Source organism: Seriola aureovittata, chromosome 19 (assembly GCF_021018895.1).
Source record: "Seriola aureovittata isolate HTS-2021-v1 ecotype China chromosome 19, ASM2101889v1, whole genome shotgun sequence".
In the NCBI taxonomy this organism is placed as follows: domain Eukaryota; kingdom Metazoa; phylum Chordata; class Actinopteri; order Carangiformes; family Carangidae; genus Seriola; species Seriola aureovittata.
This window is the reverse complement of record NC_079382.1, coordinates 944571-965466: the sequence shown is the minus strand read 5'-3', so window position 1 is coordinate 965466 and position 20896 is coordinate 944571. Positions and strand designations below refer to the sequence as shown.

The 20896-nt window shown below is 42.0% G+C and overlaps 1 protein-coding gene across 2 annotated transcripts; it reads left to right on the top strand.

Moving 5' to 3' along the window:
- Positions 1-94: 94 nt before the first annotated feature.
- On the top strand, positions 95-17462 carry gopc (golgi-associated PDZ and coiled-coil motif containing). Of its 2 annotated transcripts, XM_056404750.1 has the most exons (9): positions 95-862; positions 4280-4444; positions 7743-7766; positions 10337-10512; positions 11323-11488; positions 11572-11667; positions 13142-13306; positions 13827-13992; positions 15523-17462. In XM_056404750.1, exons 1-9 carry the CDS (start codon positions 602-604, stop codon positions 15636-15638), a joined length of 1335 nt encoding a protein of 444 aa, XP_056260725.1. In that variant the 5' UTR covers positions 95-601; the 3' UTR covers positions 15639-17462. The 2 variants fall into 2 exon arrangements, with proteins under 2 accessions (XP_056260725.1, XP_056260726.1); XM_056404751.1 differs by lacking the exon at positions 7743-7766 and having other exon boundaries at positions 96-862.
- The last annotated feature ends 3434 nt before the right edge of the window (positions 17463-20896 follow it).

Sequence of the window (20896 nt, the reverse complement as noted above, 5' to 3'; positions counted from 1 at the left end):
TTAAATAAATATTTACAAATTGTAGGAAAATGTCCAACTGATGTGAATGTGTTCTCCTGAGACATTGTAGTAAATAAAACACTGACAGGGACATGTTGTTTAATGTTGATGACTGGACTGTTTTACAGTTAAAACTATGCTTGGCCAACATGAGAACCACCAGCTTTACTTTACAGACTCACTTTATATCTATGATTTAAATTCGAGTGTATGGACTGAGTGGTGTAGTGTCGTTGTTCATCCTGTAGGGGGCAATAACTCAGCCAGTAGCGTCAGAACCACCAGCCATGCCGATAGAAGAAGAGGAGGCTCTGCTATCCACTGCTTCTGCCTGCGCACAGGCAGACTGTAGTAGCCGCCTCAGATAGTCGGGAGTGTGTTGCGGGACTTCCTGGTCAGCCTGTGTTTTCACCAGAATTAGAGACGCAGTTTGACACACTCCTCTCCGCCAACCCGACAGGCAGTGTAGTCATTGGGTTTCAGCGTTATTTCCACTGTTATTTCACCAGTGGTCAGCAGAGGGGGGATCCATTAACGTTACTCACCATCAAAGTTAGCTTGTAAGCTAACGCTAACGTTTGGGCTTTGCTGTGATTTCGCCATGTCCGCTTCGGCTGGATGCTCCCCGGCGGGCCACAGCTCGGGCCTCGGCCCCGGTATGTCCATGTTTCGCTGGCTAGAGGTGCTGGAGAAAGAGTTTGACAAGGCCTTTGTGGACGTGGATCTGCTGCTCGGAGAGATAGATCCAGATCAAGTCGACATTACATACGAGGGTCGGCAGAAGATGACCAGCCTCAGCTCCTGTTTTGCTCAACTGTGTCACAAAACCCAGACGGTTTTCCAACTCAACCATAAACTAGAGGTTAGTAACTGTAGTTGGCTGCACGGTTAACGTTCACCACAGAAATATCATGGAGACTTTCCTGACTGAAGAACTGAGAAGTGACCGATGGTGACGTGACGTTAACGTCCCTACTGTCACCTATGTTCCTCTGCCACACACCACGCTCACCATCACCGCCGCTGTCGCCCAATAAAGAAAGAGTCTGTTTTTCAACTAGCGTTATTATTCATCTCATCATTCCACTTCTCGCTCTCGCCCCCACATTCCTCACGTACTCCGGTTATTGCGAGATAATCAACTACACATCATCTTTACCAGTTAGAATAAACATTAAAAATCATTACTCCTTTTTTCAGTTCAAAGAGAAACATAAGAAACAATAATAATGACCCCAATAGTAATTCAATTATTTCTCATTTCAAGGAAAATAAGTGCTGTGATCAATAATACATGTAGATTATAGAGCTTTTGACAAACGTGCATCTTAAAATAAAGAGTTTCCTTTCCAAAAATGAAATAAAAAGTGTAGCTTTAGTTTCCCTTTTTCACATCTGAACAATCAACCATCTCATCACATCTTGATCAGCTTCAACACCTCCATTAACACCTTTCTTTCTTTCCCTCTTGTGTCCCACTTCCCCACTTATTGTTCCAACTGTTGTCTGTGTGTGTATCTCACTCGCTGACTCAAGTCGCATTGATTGGCTGAGATGATGCAGTCGGTCTGTGAATTTCCTGGGCGACTAAACCAGTAAAAGCTGCGGTGGTTAAGATAGAAAGGCTTCTTCAAAATGTAATAATACTCAATTATTCATAGGTTACAGGCCGGTGGTCTGACTATCAGTGACCTCAACTCCAGAGAATATCCAAACCAAGCTGTGGCTGTGGCTGATGATATCTCATTTATGAAAGTTGCCTATGGGTGTGATGTAAGACAGTCAGTTGGAGTCAATATGTAGTTGTTCTGTGTAGGACCTGGGTCAACGCCTAAGTTAGCCCAGCGTCTGGGCGGCTGTTCGATTGGTTGGAGAGGTTGATTTTCCTGCAGCGGCTGGTTAATCACAAACTGTTCCACCTGTGCGCTCAGTCTTTCAACATTGTAGTCCATGTAAAAGAAGAAAGAATTTACCCCTCAGACACTGTTTGTTGCAAACCCAAGCCTCAACCTCCGAGGCTGAAAAATGAAGCCAGCACACCAAGTGCCAAAACCTGCAGTTCCTCTAATGATATTTGGAACATTTAGAAGCCCCGCTGCAGATTTGCCATCTGCCAAAGATTGGTCACAAATGCTGCTGCTTAAGGAGCAAATCAGAGATTGACTGATTCTGTTGAACTAGCTAATAACGCCTTTGGTTATTTTTTTTCTTAACAGAATAATTTTGTTTATAACCCTCATTGGAAGAAAGTCTATGGCCTGATATATGGTGGCCGACAAGAGCAAACACGCTGCAACGGCCCACAACAATTCCAACAGGAGAAACACGCTGCAAATTCATAAACGATGCAGATTCAAATACATAGATGAAAATACAAAACAAATACAACCACGGGAACGTGCTGCAAATGAAAAACATGCTGCAGGAAGCCAAAACAAAGACATTAACAGCAAACACGCTGCAAATACAGAAACGCTGCAACAACCAAAACACACAAACCTCCAAAACTAACTAATGCAGCAGAAAAAAGCGTAGCATGTCCAGACAACACAACGGAGGAGCTCCAGGCCTCTAGGAGGAGCTCTAAGTGAGCTTCGACCTGCAAGGCCAGACCAGAGCCAGTTGGAGGAGGAGAGGTGTCACATGGGTTTCTCCACCTCCCCACCCCTTTAGGAGACCAGCAGCAGGTCTGAGTCTGTTCATTCCAATGGGGGAAGTAGAACAACATCACAGATTATGACAGATTCTTTCGCCCCCACAGTCACAGAAATAAATATTGAATCCATTTTTCTAAAGCCGCATATCTCCCCAACATTCTGACATCAAACACAGATCTCTTTTCTCTCTGTCGGTTCTGGTCTCACTGCTGCAGCGCTGCTGACGTCGCTTTCCAACCACAGAAGTTTAGAGGGACTTTTATGTGAAACCATGAATTAAAAGTTTAAACTGAAATAAAACTTGTATATATCTTTGCTTAATAATACCATTCCTATTATTATCATTTAAGTGTTTTTGGAGGGAAACAGAGTATTATTAGACTAATATGATCTTGTACTGGATTTATCAGATATTAAGATAGCAGATCAAAATGAGAAAATTCATACTGTATCTAGTGTTGTATTGTGTTGTTATGTTTTGTCATGAAGAAGCAATCACAACCACGCCTACTTAGGAGACAGGAAGTGTATCCCATTTTATACCATTGGCGCTGCCCGTAATGCGTATCTCTGGTCTGGTCGCTCGGGGCGAAGCTCAAGCTTATGGTCAAGGTGTTCCACCTAAAGGCCTGGAGCTCTTCTGTTGTGTTGTCTGAATGTGCAGCGCTTTTTTCTGTTGCATTTGTTTTGTGGGTTTGTGTGTTTTTGTTGTTGCATTGTTTCTGTATTTGCAGCGTGTTTGCTGTTAATGTCTTTGTTTTGCCTTCTTGCAGCGAGTAATTTATTTTTGCGTTATCAGTTAAAAAATTATGATACCAATAATCGCCAATAATCAGTTGATCCCTAATGTTGAGCTTCTGTCAGACAAAGACAACACTGACACATGATCATAGAGGATATGATGTCACTGACAGGAGACCAAATGACACGTTACCATGATTAAAATCACAGATTTCTCTGGTTTGAGAATTGATGGAAACATTTGGGATAATGTAATAACACAACTCAGCAACATATAGAACATAGGTCTAGATGTTTTTACACATATTACTGTGGAATAGTTACAGATTAGAACTTTAAATTTAGTGTGGAGCTTTAAACCTCTAGAAGTGCTTCTTATCTTATCTTATCTTATCTTATCTTATCTTATCTTATCTTATCTTATTTTATCTTATCTTATCTTATCTTATCTTATCTTGTGCACATGCTTGTGACATGATACAGTTGTACCAGTGGTGCCACACTATTCCACTGATCAGGCTGTGGCAGTAACACACCAAGATATAAGTGCCAAGAAAGACAGGAAAGAAGACTATATAGCTCGTAAACATGGATGTAAACAATGCAGGATTGAAAACGCTTGGAAGTTCTTTGATGAGGAAGGAAATGCATTCAACATATTTGTTAAAGATGAAGGAGACATGCACAGTATTCTGCTCAGTAACACTGGATGTTTGTTTACAAGACCACTCAGAGCACCTTTTAAGACAGGTTGTCTCCCAGTGTAAGAAAGTCATGCTGGGACTGAGGCCAGTACAGTGTTGACTCTGACCTGACACATCTACCTCTGCTGTCCCTCCTCATCCCCCCTCTCCTTCCACACCTCTTTCCCTCCCCTCCAGGCTCAGCTGGTGGACCTGCGTTCTGAGCTGACGGAGGCTAAGGCTGAGCGGGCAGTGGTGGAAAGGGAGGTCCATGACCAGCTCCTGCAGCTTCATGCTCTCCAGCTGCAGGTTCATGCCAAGCAAGGCCAGGCTGAAGACTCTGACACCATCAAGGGCAGACTGGTAGGTGGGAGCAGGAGGTGCTGTTTTTTGGCATTTAGCCTTTATTTGTCAGAGACAACGGACTTATACAGAGAGGCAGGGAGACATAAAGAAAGGTCCGCGGTCGGAGTTGACCCGAGGGTGTTGCAGTTCTGTGTCTTAACCTGTTCACTCCAGGGAATACAAAGTTAAACTAAATATAAGCACATTGTATTTGACTCTGTCACATCTGATCAGGCTGGTGTGAGTTTTTGTGAGTAATTGTAAGGATCAAAAATCATGAACTTAAGTGGCTTCAGGAAGTTTTCACACCCTTTCACTTCCTGCACAAATCAGTCTACACTAAATAACACAAAACGACAGAGTGAAAACATGTTTTTAGAAATCCTGCATGCAAAATTATAAAATCAAAATCTGTAATCGCTCATTTATCAAAGTCTTCAGATCCTTTAATGTGGTGAACTGAACCGACTGGGCAGAGTTTAGAAAGACACACAGCAGTTCACCTGCAGGTCAGGACAAAGACCATGAAGTCCAGTGAACTCTGTAGACCTCTGTGATCAAACTGTGGTGAGAGATCAGGTCACAAAGCTCTGATTGTTCCCAGGAAAACAGTGGGAACAAGAACTGGAACCAGGACTCTTCTAGAGCTGGCTGTTGGCCGAGTTGACATTCATTTGGTCATATTTGTTGATGATGATGTTTGTTGGCAAGGTCCTCCACTCTGAGTCGAGCAGCAGTGTGATATGTGGCTGCAGTTTAATACTGACTGAAGCCCCTTTACCACTGGTCAAAAAACCTGCCAAGACCCACTAACATCAGGCTCTTGTTGGCAGTGGAAAAGGGAACAATCAGCATTCACACCTGGGTCACATGACTCTGTTTTAGACGCAGGTATTTATCAGTTCTTGCTCCGATCAGCAGTGACGTAAACACAACACCCGATTGAACATGTTCATTTTCACTAGGGCTGAACGATTAATTGCTTTTGTGATAATATCGCAATATGATAAAACGCGATTTTCTAACCTCAATGGCTGCGATTACACTCTGGTCACATGACATGCAAGCGGGAGTAGAGCAGTCGGCTAAAAGAGGGAGCAACAACTTGGCACGCTACATTTCGACCTGTTGTATAATGGCCTCAGGCTCGACAGAACCTGGCACTGCAAAAACTTTAGTGTCTAAGAGGAGCAGTACGTCGGTTGTGTGGAACTATTTTGGCTTTAAAAAAAGATGCTTAACAGCGTCAGGTATTTTGCAGAACCTGCCTTATGTTAGAAAGCATAACTCCATATGAACGTAATTCAAAACAGCACGGGGAAATTACTCAGGCAATAACAGAGTTCATAGGGAAAGACATGATGCCTCTCAGCACAGTGACCAAGACTGGGTTTACGGCTTTGATAAATACACTGGATAAGCGGTACAGCATGCCCTCCCGCATATATTTTAGCCAGGTTGTCATACCGGAGCTATATGAAAAATGCACGCTGAGAGTCGCAGCGGAGTTTTTCGCTACTACAACTGACATGTGGTCAGGCCGTACAGCAGAGCCCTATCAGAGTTTTACGGTACATTTCATTAATGAAGACTTCGACCAGCTGGGATCTCCATGAAGAGAACCATGTCTGCATAACGACAGACAATTTTACATTTTTACAAGACTGTAAGTTAATCTAAGTCAATATACTACTGTGAAATAGTTAAGTAAAAATATGTCGTTCATATAAGTTCATGCATCACATAGGCCTGGCCTACATTGCTTGTGTTTGTTGAATAATGCAGAAGATAAGGAACTTAAATAAATAATCACATATTAAATCGCAATTGCAATATTGGTAAAAAGAAAATTTGATTATTTTCCCAGATAGTTCAGCCCTAATTTTCACCCCTTTTCCTGCTGTGACGTCTTTCAGAGACAGACACTGTAACACACCTGTCACCTGTCCAGCACGGTGCTGTTACACCAGGAACACTGCGGTTACACCTTCCTCTGAGAGTGAAGCTGCAGCCCAGAAATAAGTTTGAAAAACACACAATCACTGATGGAAGCGTCTCACACAGAGACTCTGACACTTACAGGAGCAACAACCTGAGGATGAGACGAGACACATCTGTTTTACTAGTTTACACAGCAGCCAGCAGCTCACTCTCTCTCCACTGTGTCTGTGTGTGTGCTCTGTAAGTGCATGTGATGACATCACTCCTTGCAGTTGTGTGTGTCCTCAGTCCGAACAGAAAGACAAACTCGACTGACAGGGGAAAAGGAGTTAATCAGCTTTTATTAGCAGGTTTACCTGTGTTTAAAAAAACTGTTATACCTGATCATTTTGGTGGAAACAGGGTGTTAATCAAAGTGTGATGCTGGCGAGCTGAAGAACAGGAGCCTGAAAAACGAATCCAGTTTCCAGATATTTTATTGGAGGTCGGAGAGTCAGAGCCTGATCCCAGAGCAGTGCACTCTTCTATTCATAAATAATAAGAATACAACTTATTTTACACTGGCATTCAAAAACAAGACACCAATTCTAACCTGGAGGAGGGAGACATCTGCTTCTGAAGATGATTGATATATGAATGCAGACAGATACTTGTCCTGTGCAGTGTACCGTCAGACACCTGTGGGTATGCTGACTATTGACTAAGTGAACGTTCGTCCCACAGCTTGCTGCTCAGGTAATGAACAAAAGTAAAACGTAAACTCTGAATATAAGGAGCAGCTGCTGGTGAATGTGATCAGATGAAACTCTGTTCAGTGTGTCTTCTGATTTCTACACTGTTTGTGTTAGTGTCGGTTTTCCTACACAAGCCTGTTCCTACACTAGTGGGGTATTGCAGGGTGCCCCTGGAAGATGATTAAAACTTGGGTTAATTAAAATCAAACATGTGCTAATATAATGACCCCCCTTATTACCACACTGCTGTCGAGCCTGCTCTTGAAATGAAAGTGGAACATCAGCAGCAGCTTTGGTGCTCTGGGATGGGGTTAGCAGCAGTAACGCCATGCACTAAGTGTTATGATGACATTGATAGCCCCACACAATTATTCAAGTTATGCAAATATTAGAATCATTAAAGGAAATCGAATTTTTTTTTGCAGCTGTGTGCATGACGTGGCTGTTACAGGGAGGCTGCTGCTGCTTTGGTGCTCCTGTCCTCTGCTTTCCCACTGCTCCCAATGTTTTTAATTTTTCCATTTCTGATGAGCACATTGCTTTACAGTATCGAATGGTTAACTTGCTCACAATCTCTGTTGCCTGAATTTCTCTAATCTCTGACTTCTCTCTGCTCTTCCTCTGCCTCTTCTCCCCTAAAGCCTGCTCCAGCAGTGGAAGAGATGGTAAGTTTGTGTATGGGTGTTTCTGCAGAAAATCAGTTTTTAAGTCATTAGTTTAGATTAACTATAGACTGTGTAGCTACACTTGACTCAAACAGTGCCTCAGTGACATTTAAAGGCAGGAGTAGAGAGGACTGAGACATGAATTACAGCTGTCAGACAGACTGTCAGTCATCTGTGGGTCACACTTCTAATATTTGCATGAACTTCCCAAAAGTGCCCACATGCACATTAAACACAGTCAGTAACTTCTGCCTCTAGGGGTCTCAATCAAAACAGTTACAAAGACGGCGTTGAGTGATGTAATGAAATAGCATGGGATCATGGGAGTTGTTGTCTTTGCCACCATTACCATAAGCTCCTCCCGGTTTGGATTCCTTCAGTGTCAGTGGTTCAGGAAATCAAACAGACCCAGTGATTCTAACCGTTAAAAACACTGAATGAAGCAGTTTGACATTTAGAGTCAGTGTTTGAGCGACGCTGTACGGAGGACAGAGACTCAGGGAAGAGTTGGAGCTGAGATTGATGCTAAACTTTGTTCTGATTGTTTCTCTGATAACTTATGAAGCAGACGTTCAGCAGGTTTTTACCAGCAGCTGAATTATCCACAGAGGTGTCCTCCTCTCCATAACAAACACACCAGGGCATTAAAACCAGTAGAAACACTGAATCAAGCAGTTTCAAGTTAAAAATCATTAATTCACTGATGCTTTTCAGTGGTCACAGGACGTCTTGGAGCTGAGCTGTCTAACATTTCCTCAGCTTGTTTCTCTGATAACTTCAGATCCAGACGTCCAACAAACACAACACTGACACATGATCATAGAGGATATGATGTCATTGACAGGAGACTAATGACACGGAGCATTACCATGATTATGATCACAGATTTCTCTGGTTTGAGAATTGATGGAAACATTAAGGATAATGTAAGAACACAACTCAACAACATCCAGAACATAGATCTAGTTGTTTTTACACATTTTACTGTGAAATAGTTACAGATTAGAACTTTAAGGCTTCAAGCATGTGTTTGTTTTGCATACGAACACACTAATGAGGCCACACTAAACAGCATTATAATTACCATTAAATGACAGTAAATTAGAACAAAAAAAGGAAAAAGGAAGAGTCAGCATTCACACCTGGGTCACATGACTCTGCAGTTGACCTGGGTATTTCTCAGCTCTGGCTCCGATCAGCAGTGAGTGAACACCCCTTTGTTTCACCCCTTTTCCTGCTGTGACGTCTTTCAGAGACAGACACTGTAACACACCTGTCACCTGTCCAGCACAGTGCTGTTACACCAGGAACACTGCGGTTACACCTTCCTCTGAGAGTGAAGCTGCAGCCCAGAAATAAGTTTTAAAAACACACAATCACTGATGGAAGCGTCTCACACAGAGACTCCGACACTTACAGGAGCAACAACCTGAGGATGAGACGAGACACATCTGTTTTACTAGTTTACACAGCAGCTAGCAGCTCACTCTCTCTCCACTGTGTCTGTGTGTGTGCTCTGTAAGTGCATGTGATGACATCACTCCTTGCAGTTGTGTGTGTCCTCAGTCCGAACAGAAAGACAAACTCGCCTGGCAGGGGAAAAGGAGTCAATCAGCTTTTATTGGCAGGTTTACCTGTGTTTAAAAAACCTGTTATACCTGATCATTTTGGTGGAAACGGTATAAGCAGGAAATTTCAGTTTTTGCCTCTGAGACATCCTGCTGGAAAACAGTGACATTTCTTCCTAAAATAAGAGACTTTGCTCTCCACAGTTCCAGGAAATGACCTGACACCCACCCTTTTGCTGCTCAGGCCAGATTTGCCTGCAGTGTGTCATTGTTTGATTTTATAGCCCAGAGTTTAACTGTTGTCCAAACAGCCAATAGACAGAATTTGTGAGCAGCTGGGGAACATAGTGGAGTGTGCAGCAGCTTAAGAGTCAGGGTGTAGGAGACCATAGTGTATACTGGACTAATGTTGCTGCTGCATGTTTTTAGGCATGCAAACACATTAATCAGTCAACATTATGGCAATAATATGTATTGTTGTGTTATTGCTAGTTGCACCTCCCTACTGGCTTAAAACATTTAATTAACGTAGATGCTTTAATTAAAATTATAAATACAGATAAATGGAACCTGAGACAGGGCTCATTTCAGAAATTAAGATCGTGGTTTTAAAAAGAAATTCTCACCAAATCTATTTCTTTTTCCACTGAAAATATCTGTGACCCCATGGTGAGTGTGTCAGACAGTTGTATGAATTGAAACAAAATCAAAGCTAAATGCAGACCCTCAGATGCAGCAGTGACAGTAACATACCTGGATGCAGCCGTTTCTCAGCGATTCATGTTCATAGAGGAAATACACTGAAATCACAGGAAAACATTCTGCTACAACTAATAATGTGTGAACTTATGCTTGTCAACAGAGATGCCGTTAAGATTGAAATGTTCATTGATCTGCAGAGATGATGTGATAACGGAGTTACAACTGCTGTGAAAACCACCTCTCCTAATTGCTTGTAGTGCTTGTTGTGTGTCGTGCTCACATGTGATGTGCTTTGTCTAGGAACAGGAGCTCGAGGCCAGTAAGAAGGACAAATTAGCAGAGGCAAGGCTAGAGGCAGAGGTGAGACTACATAAGAAAGAAAATGAGGCCCTCCGCAGGCACATGGCGGTACTGCAGGCCGAAGTGTACGGCGCCAGACTGGCGGCCAAATACTTGGACAAGGAACTGGCTGGCAGGTAAGAGCTGCAGCTCACAACACCTGTAGGTTCAAGTGGAGGGGTTGCTAAGATATAATATGTTACAACACTGATGATAAACAATAATATAATAACCAGTGGTGGGGTCATGTAAACAACCTGTACTTACTTTTAGAGAAGCAAGTACACAGTAGTAATTGCAGGCTTCCATTCTATACACATGAATTCCTCCTAGGGGATAGATAAAGTATCTGTCTATCTATCTATCTATCTATCTATCTATCTATCTATCTATCTATCTATCTATCTATCTATCTATCCTCTTCAGTACACACACTGGTAGTTTGAAATTACATGATTACACATAATGTGTTTTAGTTGAGACATTACCTCTATGTCTTTATCCTAAGGTTGAAATATGTTGTAGGTGCACTGGCCACAAATACTATAATATTTCTCTGAACTGTATCCTCCTCTGACACTGTTTGCTGGCTGTTGGTCGTCTACAACTTGACCCTTATGATCTGCCACAAATACTAAATAACTCCATACATCAGTAATGGTGTGTTCTTTTACCATAAGTTGTGGTGGACCTGTTGTTGACATAGACTGTAAATAAAGATGGGCATAGCCTCTGTGACGTCACCCACAGGTTTCTGAAGAGCGGTTTTGAAGCTTAGAGTGAGCTGCTCCATCGTCGCCATCTTGGCAGTGTCCAAGCAAGAACTTAGAATGAGATCTTAGCCCCCCCCCCACACCCCGCAGGTGTAGGTGGCTCTGTTCTTGTTCTGTTTGTCATGTTGACATAAAAAGTGGACTACCTGAAACAAGATTTGGTTTGTCTCCCAGGGTGCAGCAGATCCAGTTACTAGGCCGTGACATGAAAGGACCGGCACACGACAAGCTGTGGAACCAGCTAGAGGCAGAGATTCACCTTCACCGCCATAAGACTGTCATCCGAGCATGTAGAGGTCGCAATGATCCTAAGAAACCTCTCCCCTCCCCCGTGGGGCATGTGAGTGAAAAACTACAAAACAGCTGAGCCTGTTGGTACCTTTATCTGTGCCTTCACATTTAAATGTGTTAATGTCATTACAGGACCCAGACATGTTGAAGAAAACCCAAGGAGTAGGCCCCATCAGAAAGGTGGTGCTAGTCAAAGATGACCATGAGGGACTGGGAATCTCCATTACAGTAAGACCCTGTTGTTTTTTCTGTGACAGCATCGTTAAGTTAGATCCCAGATCCATTTTAACAGCTGCAATGTCAAGAGATGGTGCAGCAGCAGGGAATGAACTCAGCCTCTGGTTTGTCTTAATGTTGGTCTGCATTGTTAAGTCTTTTGTGAACAGATGGTGTTCTTCGAATAACTGTTCTAGTAACTGTTCCATACAGATCATGTGTGTGATGAAGCCCAGTGAAAGTGTCCTCCAAACCGAAGCTCCACTGAATAAAGTTACCCTGTGTACAACTACAACCATTGGTCCACGCTAACACTACTCTGATATGCTACACAGCAATGCTAGTAGTTAGCATTGATAATATGGCTAACAGCAAGTTATCATGTCTACTGTAGCATTATTATTACTAATGTAGCATCAAGGAGAAGAAAAACCAGTTCTGAGTCCAGCCGGACCCTTTAGCAGCTGGTAGGGTTCTCCTCTCAGTAAACCAGACCAGTTTTGGCTCCACGGACTGGGACAGAGATTCAGCCTTGGACTGATCCACTGGGACCGGATGCACTGATGGAGCCGGTAAAAACTCTATGGATGTTTTGATGGTCCACCGGCCGACCAGGATTTGAGCCGGTGGTCCTCAGTCCAGTCCACCTGTGCTCTGGTCTGGTCTCTTTCTTTGTCTGAGGCCTGTTTAGATGAAAACCTGGTTTCTTCTTCAGTGGAGGAAATTCTGAAGGTCACTCTCACCTGAACGCTGGCCTGCACTGAGCCATCTCACCTGTGGGCGGAGCATGTGTGTTTATAAAGATGGGGAGGACCAACAGTTTAAGAGGAGGGACTCACATGCACATGTACGTGCACTAACATGCACACGCTGCCGTCCTGGCCACCAAAACAAAGAGCAGAGACACTCAGATTACAACACACACAGAGGGGGTGTGGCCTCGTTCTCTGGTCAGGACGCCATGACAACACTATATCTTTACAGAGAAAACAGTTGTTAACTGCTGTATTTTTGTTTAAAATCTAATTTACAGAACCTTTAATGTCTGTTTGTGTTGTATTGTAGCTGAGTTGTATTTGCCCATGGATGCCCCCAAACTCTTACACACAGCTGTATGGTTCAACTTTTTCAACTTGCTGTCTGTGTGACTATAGAACCACAGAAACCACACCGGAGCTAATTACAGTCGGTGGATAGTGGCAGCTTGGTCTTGAGTGGGATTGGAGGTGGCCAGATGCTCACTGTCTGAAGCCACTGATTGAGCTGTTAATTAATTCATTCATATATATACAAAAAATGGCTGTATGACTGCAGAGTACTTGCATGCCCATTGGGATGAAATCAGATTTGGTGTGAGTGATGGTAAAGATAAACAGAAGCCTCTCTCACATTACAAAACCATTCCTGATCACCATAAATTTTTCCTAAAAGTAGGAGCACAGTTGCAGACGAGCTGAGTCGAGTCTTGTGTGTCTGTTCTCGTCAGGGCGGGAAGGAGCACGGTGTTCCCATTTTAATTTCAGAGATCCATCCCAGTCAGCCCGCAGACAGATGTGGAGGTCTGCATGTCGGAGATGCCATCCTCGCTGTCAACAGCATCAATCTGCGAGATGCCAAACACAAGGAGGCTGTCACCATTCTGTCCCAGCAGGTAACACAGGAGAGCACACACATACACATGAACACATAACCGCGACAGAGACATATTGTGTTCAGGTTGTATATCAGTCCCATTCTTGTGGACATGATATCTCAGTAACGCCTTGAAGGAACTTCTTCAGAGTTGGCACAAACATTCTCTAGGACTCAAGGATGGACTGATTAGATGGCTTAGGATCATTGCAACCTATGCGAACATTTGTTGGCCAAAGGTCAAGGGGTCAAGTTCTCGGTGAACTCATAAAACATGGTTTTGGCCTTGTGAACGCAACCTTGAGGGAATTTCTTGAAATTTGGCACAATTGTTCATTTGGACTCTCAAGGACAAACTGATTAGATTGTGGTGATCAAAGGTCAAAGACACTGTGACCTCCTAAAACACTTCTTAGCCTTTATTCACAGCAATTATGACAACATTTGACACAAATACAGGGATGTAACCTGAAACCAGAGGCAGACAGCCACCAGGGGATCATGCTAGTTTAAAAGTGCTCATTCTGTGTCTTTGTCAGCGAGGACAGATAGAGTTTGAAGTGGTGTACGTGGCTCCAGAGGTGGACAGTGATGATGAGAATGTGGAATATGAAGACGACAGTGGCCATCGCTACCGACTCTACCTGGACGAACTGGACGACAGCAGCACAGCACCGCCTAGCAACAGCTCGGCATCTCTGCAAGGTGCGTTTTCAAAACTTGTTTTGACCACTAATTAGCTGCACACAGATCCATAAAAAGTCCTTCACACTGCTTCAATTCTCAAATACAACGTTCTCCGTTCTGCTTTTCCTGCTTTGTATTACCACAGTCTGTGTTTACCACATCTTTACAACAGAGGGTGAAAGTATAACGTTTGCATGACCTGTAGTCAGAAAGACCTCAGTTACGAGAAGAGGACCAGGTTGAGTAATACTGTAAACAGTGTAGCTTCCTGGTTTAAAACAAGATGACTAGATGACTCACCTGCCACCATTTGTACCTGGGCTGCAGAGTCAGATTAGAGTCACTGACTCCGGCTCCTGTTGACTACATGGAACTGCTGTAGGGTTTTATTGTCAGTATGTAGAATGTAAAGTATGTATAGAATACTTGTTTTATTCATGGTTTGGACTTAGATGTCAGTATGAAATGATCATGTGACCAGTGTGAAGCGTCTCTTTTGTGTCACAGTGACTTTCATTGGATTCAGTTATTTGGGACCTGAGATGTTCGGGTGATGATGTTTTTTATTGTTGTACACTCATCCATTCTCCAAAAATGGGCGCTTGATGATGAGGCATTTTATTTTATACGGAACTTCTACTTTATAGCTTATAAAGGGAAGTATGAGAATATTTACTCCATTATATTTTTATTTTAACAGGCTTTATTGGTATGATATTTTCAATATGTTGCCAAAGCACAATTACAATCATTCAATGGAATTAAATTATCAAAGAAAATATGTCAATAATAATAAAATACAATGTAATTATTAATATAATTAATAGAATACATTAATAATGAAATAAAGAAAAGGAAAACAAAAGCAATAAAATTCTAAACATATATACATACATACACATATACACACATAAACAGACTGCTCAGTCTTCGTCCTCTGTGGTTGAAGTGGTTTACTGCTTTTAAACTTAAACTTTGTTTTATCAGGAAATGGTTCAAACTTTTAGGAAACTTCCAAACATGTACTTTGTTTCTTTTTGTCCAGAGAAAAAAATCATTCATTTTCATTCCTCCACACGTCCATCTGTCTCATTCTCATGAACATAATATCTCAGTAACAAGGCTAGAGACCCCCACAGTCACTGAGTCCCCCCTTCCTCCCCCAGCGAACCCCCCCCCCTGTTATTTTGAACAGTGTACATATTTTATTATATTTATATTTTTCTGTAATATTTCTATTTTATTTACATTTTTATTGTAAATATTTTATCTTATTGTTATCTGTTTTTTATATTTATTAATAATAACAATACTTGCTTGTTTTATCTTTGTTTATATTTCATCTTACTGTATTTATCGTTATGCACCAAAACACCAAAGCAAATCCCTCATATATGGAAACCTACTTGAGAATGAACCAAACTCTTAGTGCCTACACACCATGGTACAACTCTGCTGTGGTTGCAAGTGATGCTTCTGGTCAATGTAGAAAAACATATAACATATAACATATATATTATAACTTATAAATCTGTGTCCACCCTGCAGCTCTGGAGAAGATGTCACTGAACAATGGACCAGAGAATGGAGATACTGGGATCTCCAGTGAGACCCCCTCAGAGGAAACCCCCTCAAAGCCTCCTGAGACTGACTGCTCCTTCTAGAGGCTCAGCCATTGTTATTTGGAGAGACAACAAGGATCGGAGCGGAAATCCCTCTCAAAGAACTGAATCAAAGGATTCTCTGAGAAACCCAGGAACAAGGGAAAATGAACAGAAAGCGTCTGTTTTCCCTTCTTCCTCTTGGTGTTCTAGGATGGTAGGATTTGGGGGTTTAGCCTGGGCATGTGGCAATGATGTGGGGTAAAATACATATTTGAAGAAGCAGAGGTGTAAAGATATGTAGAGGAGGGAGTGATACTGAACAATGTTTTTTGAGATATTTTATGAAGATACTTATGGGAATCGTCAGGACAGCTGTATATGAGAAGAGAGGATGCTGTCCTGGAGGCTCACACATCAGAGAAAGAGGTTACTCATAGTTGAAAATGTCTTTCAGGGAGACACTTGTGAGTGTTTTGCTTCTGTTTGTATAGTTATTCATTTCGTCTTGACAACTTTATGACAACACGATATTGTCTTGTAGGGACCCCGGGAGAGACCGGGAAAATATCTTTAAAGACTGTTCTACTCGAAGAGAATAAATCTGTTGGCAAGGCTCTCAGACACAAGTGATCATTGTACCCAGCAACAGCAAGGCCGTTCATCCACATTCAGGTGAGATGTTAAAAAGTCCAATGAAATAACTGTAGAGAAATAAACATCAAATGAAAAAATGCAGTAAAATCTTTTTTAAAATGCATATAAAAGCTAAGCAGGTAGGTAGGAAGGTCGTCTGTTGAATCATGTATCCAGGGTCAAATATCCAACAACTACATAAGAACATTCTTTCATGTGATGTAATTTACCCTCTGGTGACTGCTCTTACCTTTTGACAACAGTGGCTGTGAAAAAGAGAATTGTATCTGCATCACACTACAGCAGTTTCTGTCTGTGAAGGCAGCATGAGTCGTGCTGTCTCATCTTTCGTCTGACGTTTTCAGTCATAAGCGCTCACCTTTTTAATGCTGCGTTCAGGGGATCCTGGTCAGGTCATGAAGCTCCTCAGAGCAAAGCAATCAGAGACTGAAGATGATGCCATATGTCAATTTTAGGCAGAACGGAACAAGTCGAGACATTTTTTATTTCAGTGACTGTACTTGTCACACTAGTGTATGACCTCCAACCTGGTCGTGGTGTTGAATCCTATTTCGAATGTGGTGACTGTAGGTGGATGTTCCTTTGACCCGTTCTCCCGCCAGAGCTTTTTAGCCATGTTCCATCACTAACATATTTTGGCATGTCACTGTATGTTGAATATACAGGGGTGGGCCACAATAACACTTGTATGATATAATGTAATTGAATACAATCATTTTTAATAATGGGGTCTTTCTTAATTTGTGTGTATTGCTGTATACTTTATTATTGTTTTTTTTTTTATGGTATCACATTAAGTTCTATTGTAACACACTGTATTTTGTCAGGAACACCTCACAGTAATTTAATGCAGTAAAGTACAACAAATTGCAAAGTACTCTACAACGAGTTAAGAGGTCAGTCAGCCCCTCCCTGACACCAGCCTCACCAGTGTACTGTTTGATATAAGATATCCAGTTGAATATTTTGTGGTGTCTGTTGGCACCACTGCTACCTGCCAGTGTTCTGACCCGAAGGAGCACGAGTAAGCGGAACCCTTAGTAAGACTCTGTGACCTAACAGCCTTCACATGTCGGTCTCTTTACTTGCTTCTTCCTACTGTGTTCCCCTCGGCGCTTGGTTTGTGTCTCTAAACTCTTCACATACAGTATATGATGTGCATCTTTATAAGTAATGTATTCAAGCTAAACAATTTATTTAGCCTTTAAATAAAGTTTGTTTTCAATTTGGTTTGTTTGTAATACATCTGGAGTATGTCTTTAAAATGTCTTCAGTCCCTTAAAGCTCACCTCAGAGAAAATAAATTATAATTCAAGCTTGACATGGTCCCAGCACTTGCATGCAATCTGGACCTGGAGGCTAACAGACTGAATCAGACGCCTTCAGACAGCACCAGGATGTGGTTCAGTTAGAAATGTGTTAAACAATATCAAATCCATAAAAAAATGTGTTAACACTTACATTATAGACAAAAATAAACAAATAGATTAAGATGTACAATGCAAATGATCCAGTGTTAAATTTCAGTATCTACTGTATTATCCAGTAACACACCATTACATTTTAGTGACCACTCAAATGCAAATGAGGTCAACACCTTTTACAGGAATCTGCACCACTGTGGTGTCGCCATGCGGCCCACACCTGAGGGTGGGCCACTGACATCCAGCAGAGGACAGCAGTGGGCCACAAATGATTGTCATATGTTAAACCGATTGTGTTTTTGATATGTTATTTTTGCGTTCACACTGGTCAGGGTGTTCCACCTCTGTATCTGAGTCTCCACTGGTATCTGTCCGGTGTTACTGTGAAGTTCACTCCCTTAACTAAGACAATTCCTTTAACTATTGGCTGAGCTTCTGTCAGACAAGTTCTTCATCCAACTTCACATGAGTGTCCAGCTGTATTGTGTTGTCATGAGACTGTCCTGTGAAAAACGAGCCCATAGATAAATATTTTATTTATCCCCTTGGGCAAATTCACCTAGCGGTCGTCGTAATTATGACGTCAGCAAAGGGAAAAGTGCGGTGACGTAGTTTAGTCAACAGTATAATCAATAGTAGCGAGTCATGACATGATCTGTGATCTCATGTGAAACCAGTAATTTATATTGTTTTTATTATCCATCACCGTTTGGTGTTATTATTGTAACCATGACAACAAAGATCGTCTGATGTTGAGGAAGTAGCCTCCTTACTTTAACCCAAATCATGATCTTTTTCTAACCCTAACCAAATAGTTTTTGTGCCTAAACCTAATCAGACCATTGCCGTTATTAGTAACCATGGCAACGTTGGGTACGCAGCTCCAAGTACAGTCGATTATTATGGTAACCATGACAACCGAGGTCCGGTAGGCATGCCGCCTTAGGGGCGCTATTTCAGGAAACACTCCTGTGGGTCGTATCAGAGGGTTGAAAAGAACGACCTATGTGGTCGTTTAGGTTTGAGGACTTGTTAGTTATAATCCTTTTTTTTCCAGCTTAGTTCTTCTGTTCTACTTCTGAGTCGTGGGTGTAATGTTTGGAATTTGTGTATCTGTGGTTCTTCGCTCTCGGTGTGTTGTTGGTCTCTTTTCTACAAACTTGGAGACTTCCTCAGGACTTAACTGGGTAGATGTGACAACATCCTCAAGCATCAAACCATCATCGATGGTGAAACGTCCCAGTCTCGCCCTCTCGTTGAGCAGCTGGTTCTGAACCTTCTGAAGGATTCTTCTGAACCCAGCTGTGAGCTGTTAATCCTGCATCTCAATCACCATCCTCAGCTGAAATGCAGGTGTTTTCTGTGGTTCTGTTTGATTCTGGTTCACGTTTAGGGAAACTGTCCAATTAGTTTTTTTAATAACTTTTCAGTATGTTTGATTTTCCTCAGCGAATGTCAAGTATTGTTCTACTGCAGGTATAATCTCTTCCTGTGAGCATGAAATAAAGCACATTAAACTTACTGGAACTGTTGTTGACCGACATCATTTTTACTGTGCACTTTTTACTGCAGGTATTCTGCCACCTGTAAGAAATACATAACATACATTCAACATGATTCTTTAGAAAAATAATTTTATTTGCTATGTGAACAAATATGATCAAACCTCCATATGGACAAAAACCTTATTGAGGAACATTGCTGTAAATAAAGATAACTTTGGCATTCATAGATTTTGGCAGTAAAACTGAAAGAATATCAGAGAATAATTTCTCATACAGAGGAACAAACCAGCCAGTGGCTCGTCAGATCAGCCAGAGGTGGAATGAACACAGAGAACTCACACAGAGAACCTAAATGTTACAAACCTGTTCAATCATGCAGACTAAATGTTTGACAGCTGGCTCTCTCATAGCTCCAGCTTGGAATTCATTTATTCTACAACATGTCTGGTGGCATATAAGACAAAATCTACCAAAAAGTGCATGTCCGGTTTCAGTCTGCTCTGTCAGACTCTTTGGCTGCAAGCTTCACTGCACTCAAGGCTAAAGGAAACAATATGCTCTTCAAAAGTGACAAATGATAAATAACATGATGCCACAGAAATTTCTTGCCTGTACAAGTAAAAGAAAAGAACATCCCCTGATGAAATTATTAGTGAGTTATCTATCTGCCCATATTCATCTGCAGGTGCCTTCACGTTAATAGCACAGCTGATATTGCTCACTAAGACATTTTCATTCACAGAGATAAGAGTTTCTAACATCTAGAAGTCTGCTATACATTTCAGTCTCATTAAGTAGAGAGAGGCGGGATGTTTGAGGTTGATGTCAGTCTGAATATGTGCTTCCACAGTTTGCCTTATAGTTTTTTCACATTGTTATGCATATTTATTACAGTACCCATCTGAATCAATCTGAATATGTGGAAGCTTTCTCCTGTAACCTGTAGTATTATTTAAACCATTACAGCCCAATAGGCTGTGAATATAACACTGACATACCATCTGTTGTTATGGTGACTCCGTTAGCAAGCAGGTGCTTATTTACACATATGGCAGAATCAGAAACTGATTCTTTTTGGGTTCATCACATGACACTCAGTCATTGCAGTTATAAACGTGTGTTCAGTCAGATTAGTTGTTTCCTTCGGTTGTGTCGACCCCTCCACATCCACAGCTGTTGTCCAGGAGAGTCTGGTACACCTGGTTTACTGAGAAAGCCATGAAACTGGTCGAGCAGGACGCAGACGGTCCTTTTCCAGTTGGTTAAGGCAGTTCACTACTCTCCTCGGCTGCTGGTCGCCTTGACAACCACCACTGTGCGTGTTCCTTTATCGGCCAGCAGGATGGCGATGCCGCTCTCTTTGGAGCGATGTCAGTGGCTTCCTGTCTTGGATGGTGAGGTTGGAAGGTGTGTGTTCACACTGGCGAGGGCGATTGATACCTTCAACCTGGGCTACTCCACCTCTGTATCTACCAAGTTATTGTTTCTGATTCTGTGGCTGTGGCTGTGATGAGGTCCACCACTGGTATCTGTCCAGTGTTCCTGTGAAGTTCATTCCCTTAATTAAGACAAATCCTTTCCAGTTAGCTCAGCAGATAACTTTCAGAAAAATCTTTCAAATGTGGATACAAATGATAAACCTGGCACAAATCCTCCTTGGGTATTACTCTATTGATAAAACACCTAAGCCACTTCAAAATTCAAGATGGCCGCAAGAAAATGTTATTTTTTGCAA

Coding starts and splice junctions, on each gene's coding strand:
- gopc (XM_056404750.1), top strand. CDS start 602: ATGTCCGCTTCGGCTGGATGCTCCCCGGCGGGCCACAGCTCGGGCCTC. Junction 11,489..11,571: donor TCCCCTCCCCCGTGGGGCAT/GTGAGTGAAAAA, acceptor ATGTCATTACAG/GACCCAGACATGTTGAAGAA. Junction 13,307..13,826: donor TCACCATTCTGTCCCAGCAG/GTAACACAGGAG, acceptor TGTCTTTGTCAG/CGAGGACAGATAGAGTTTGA.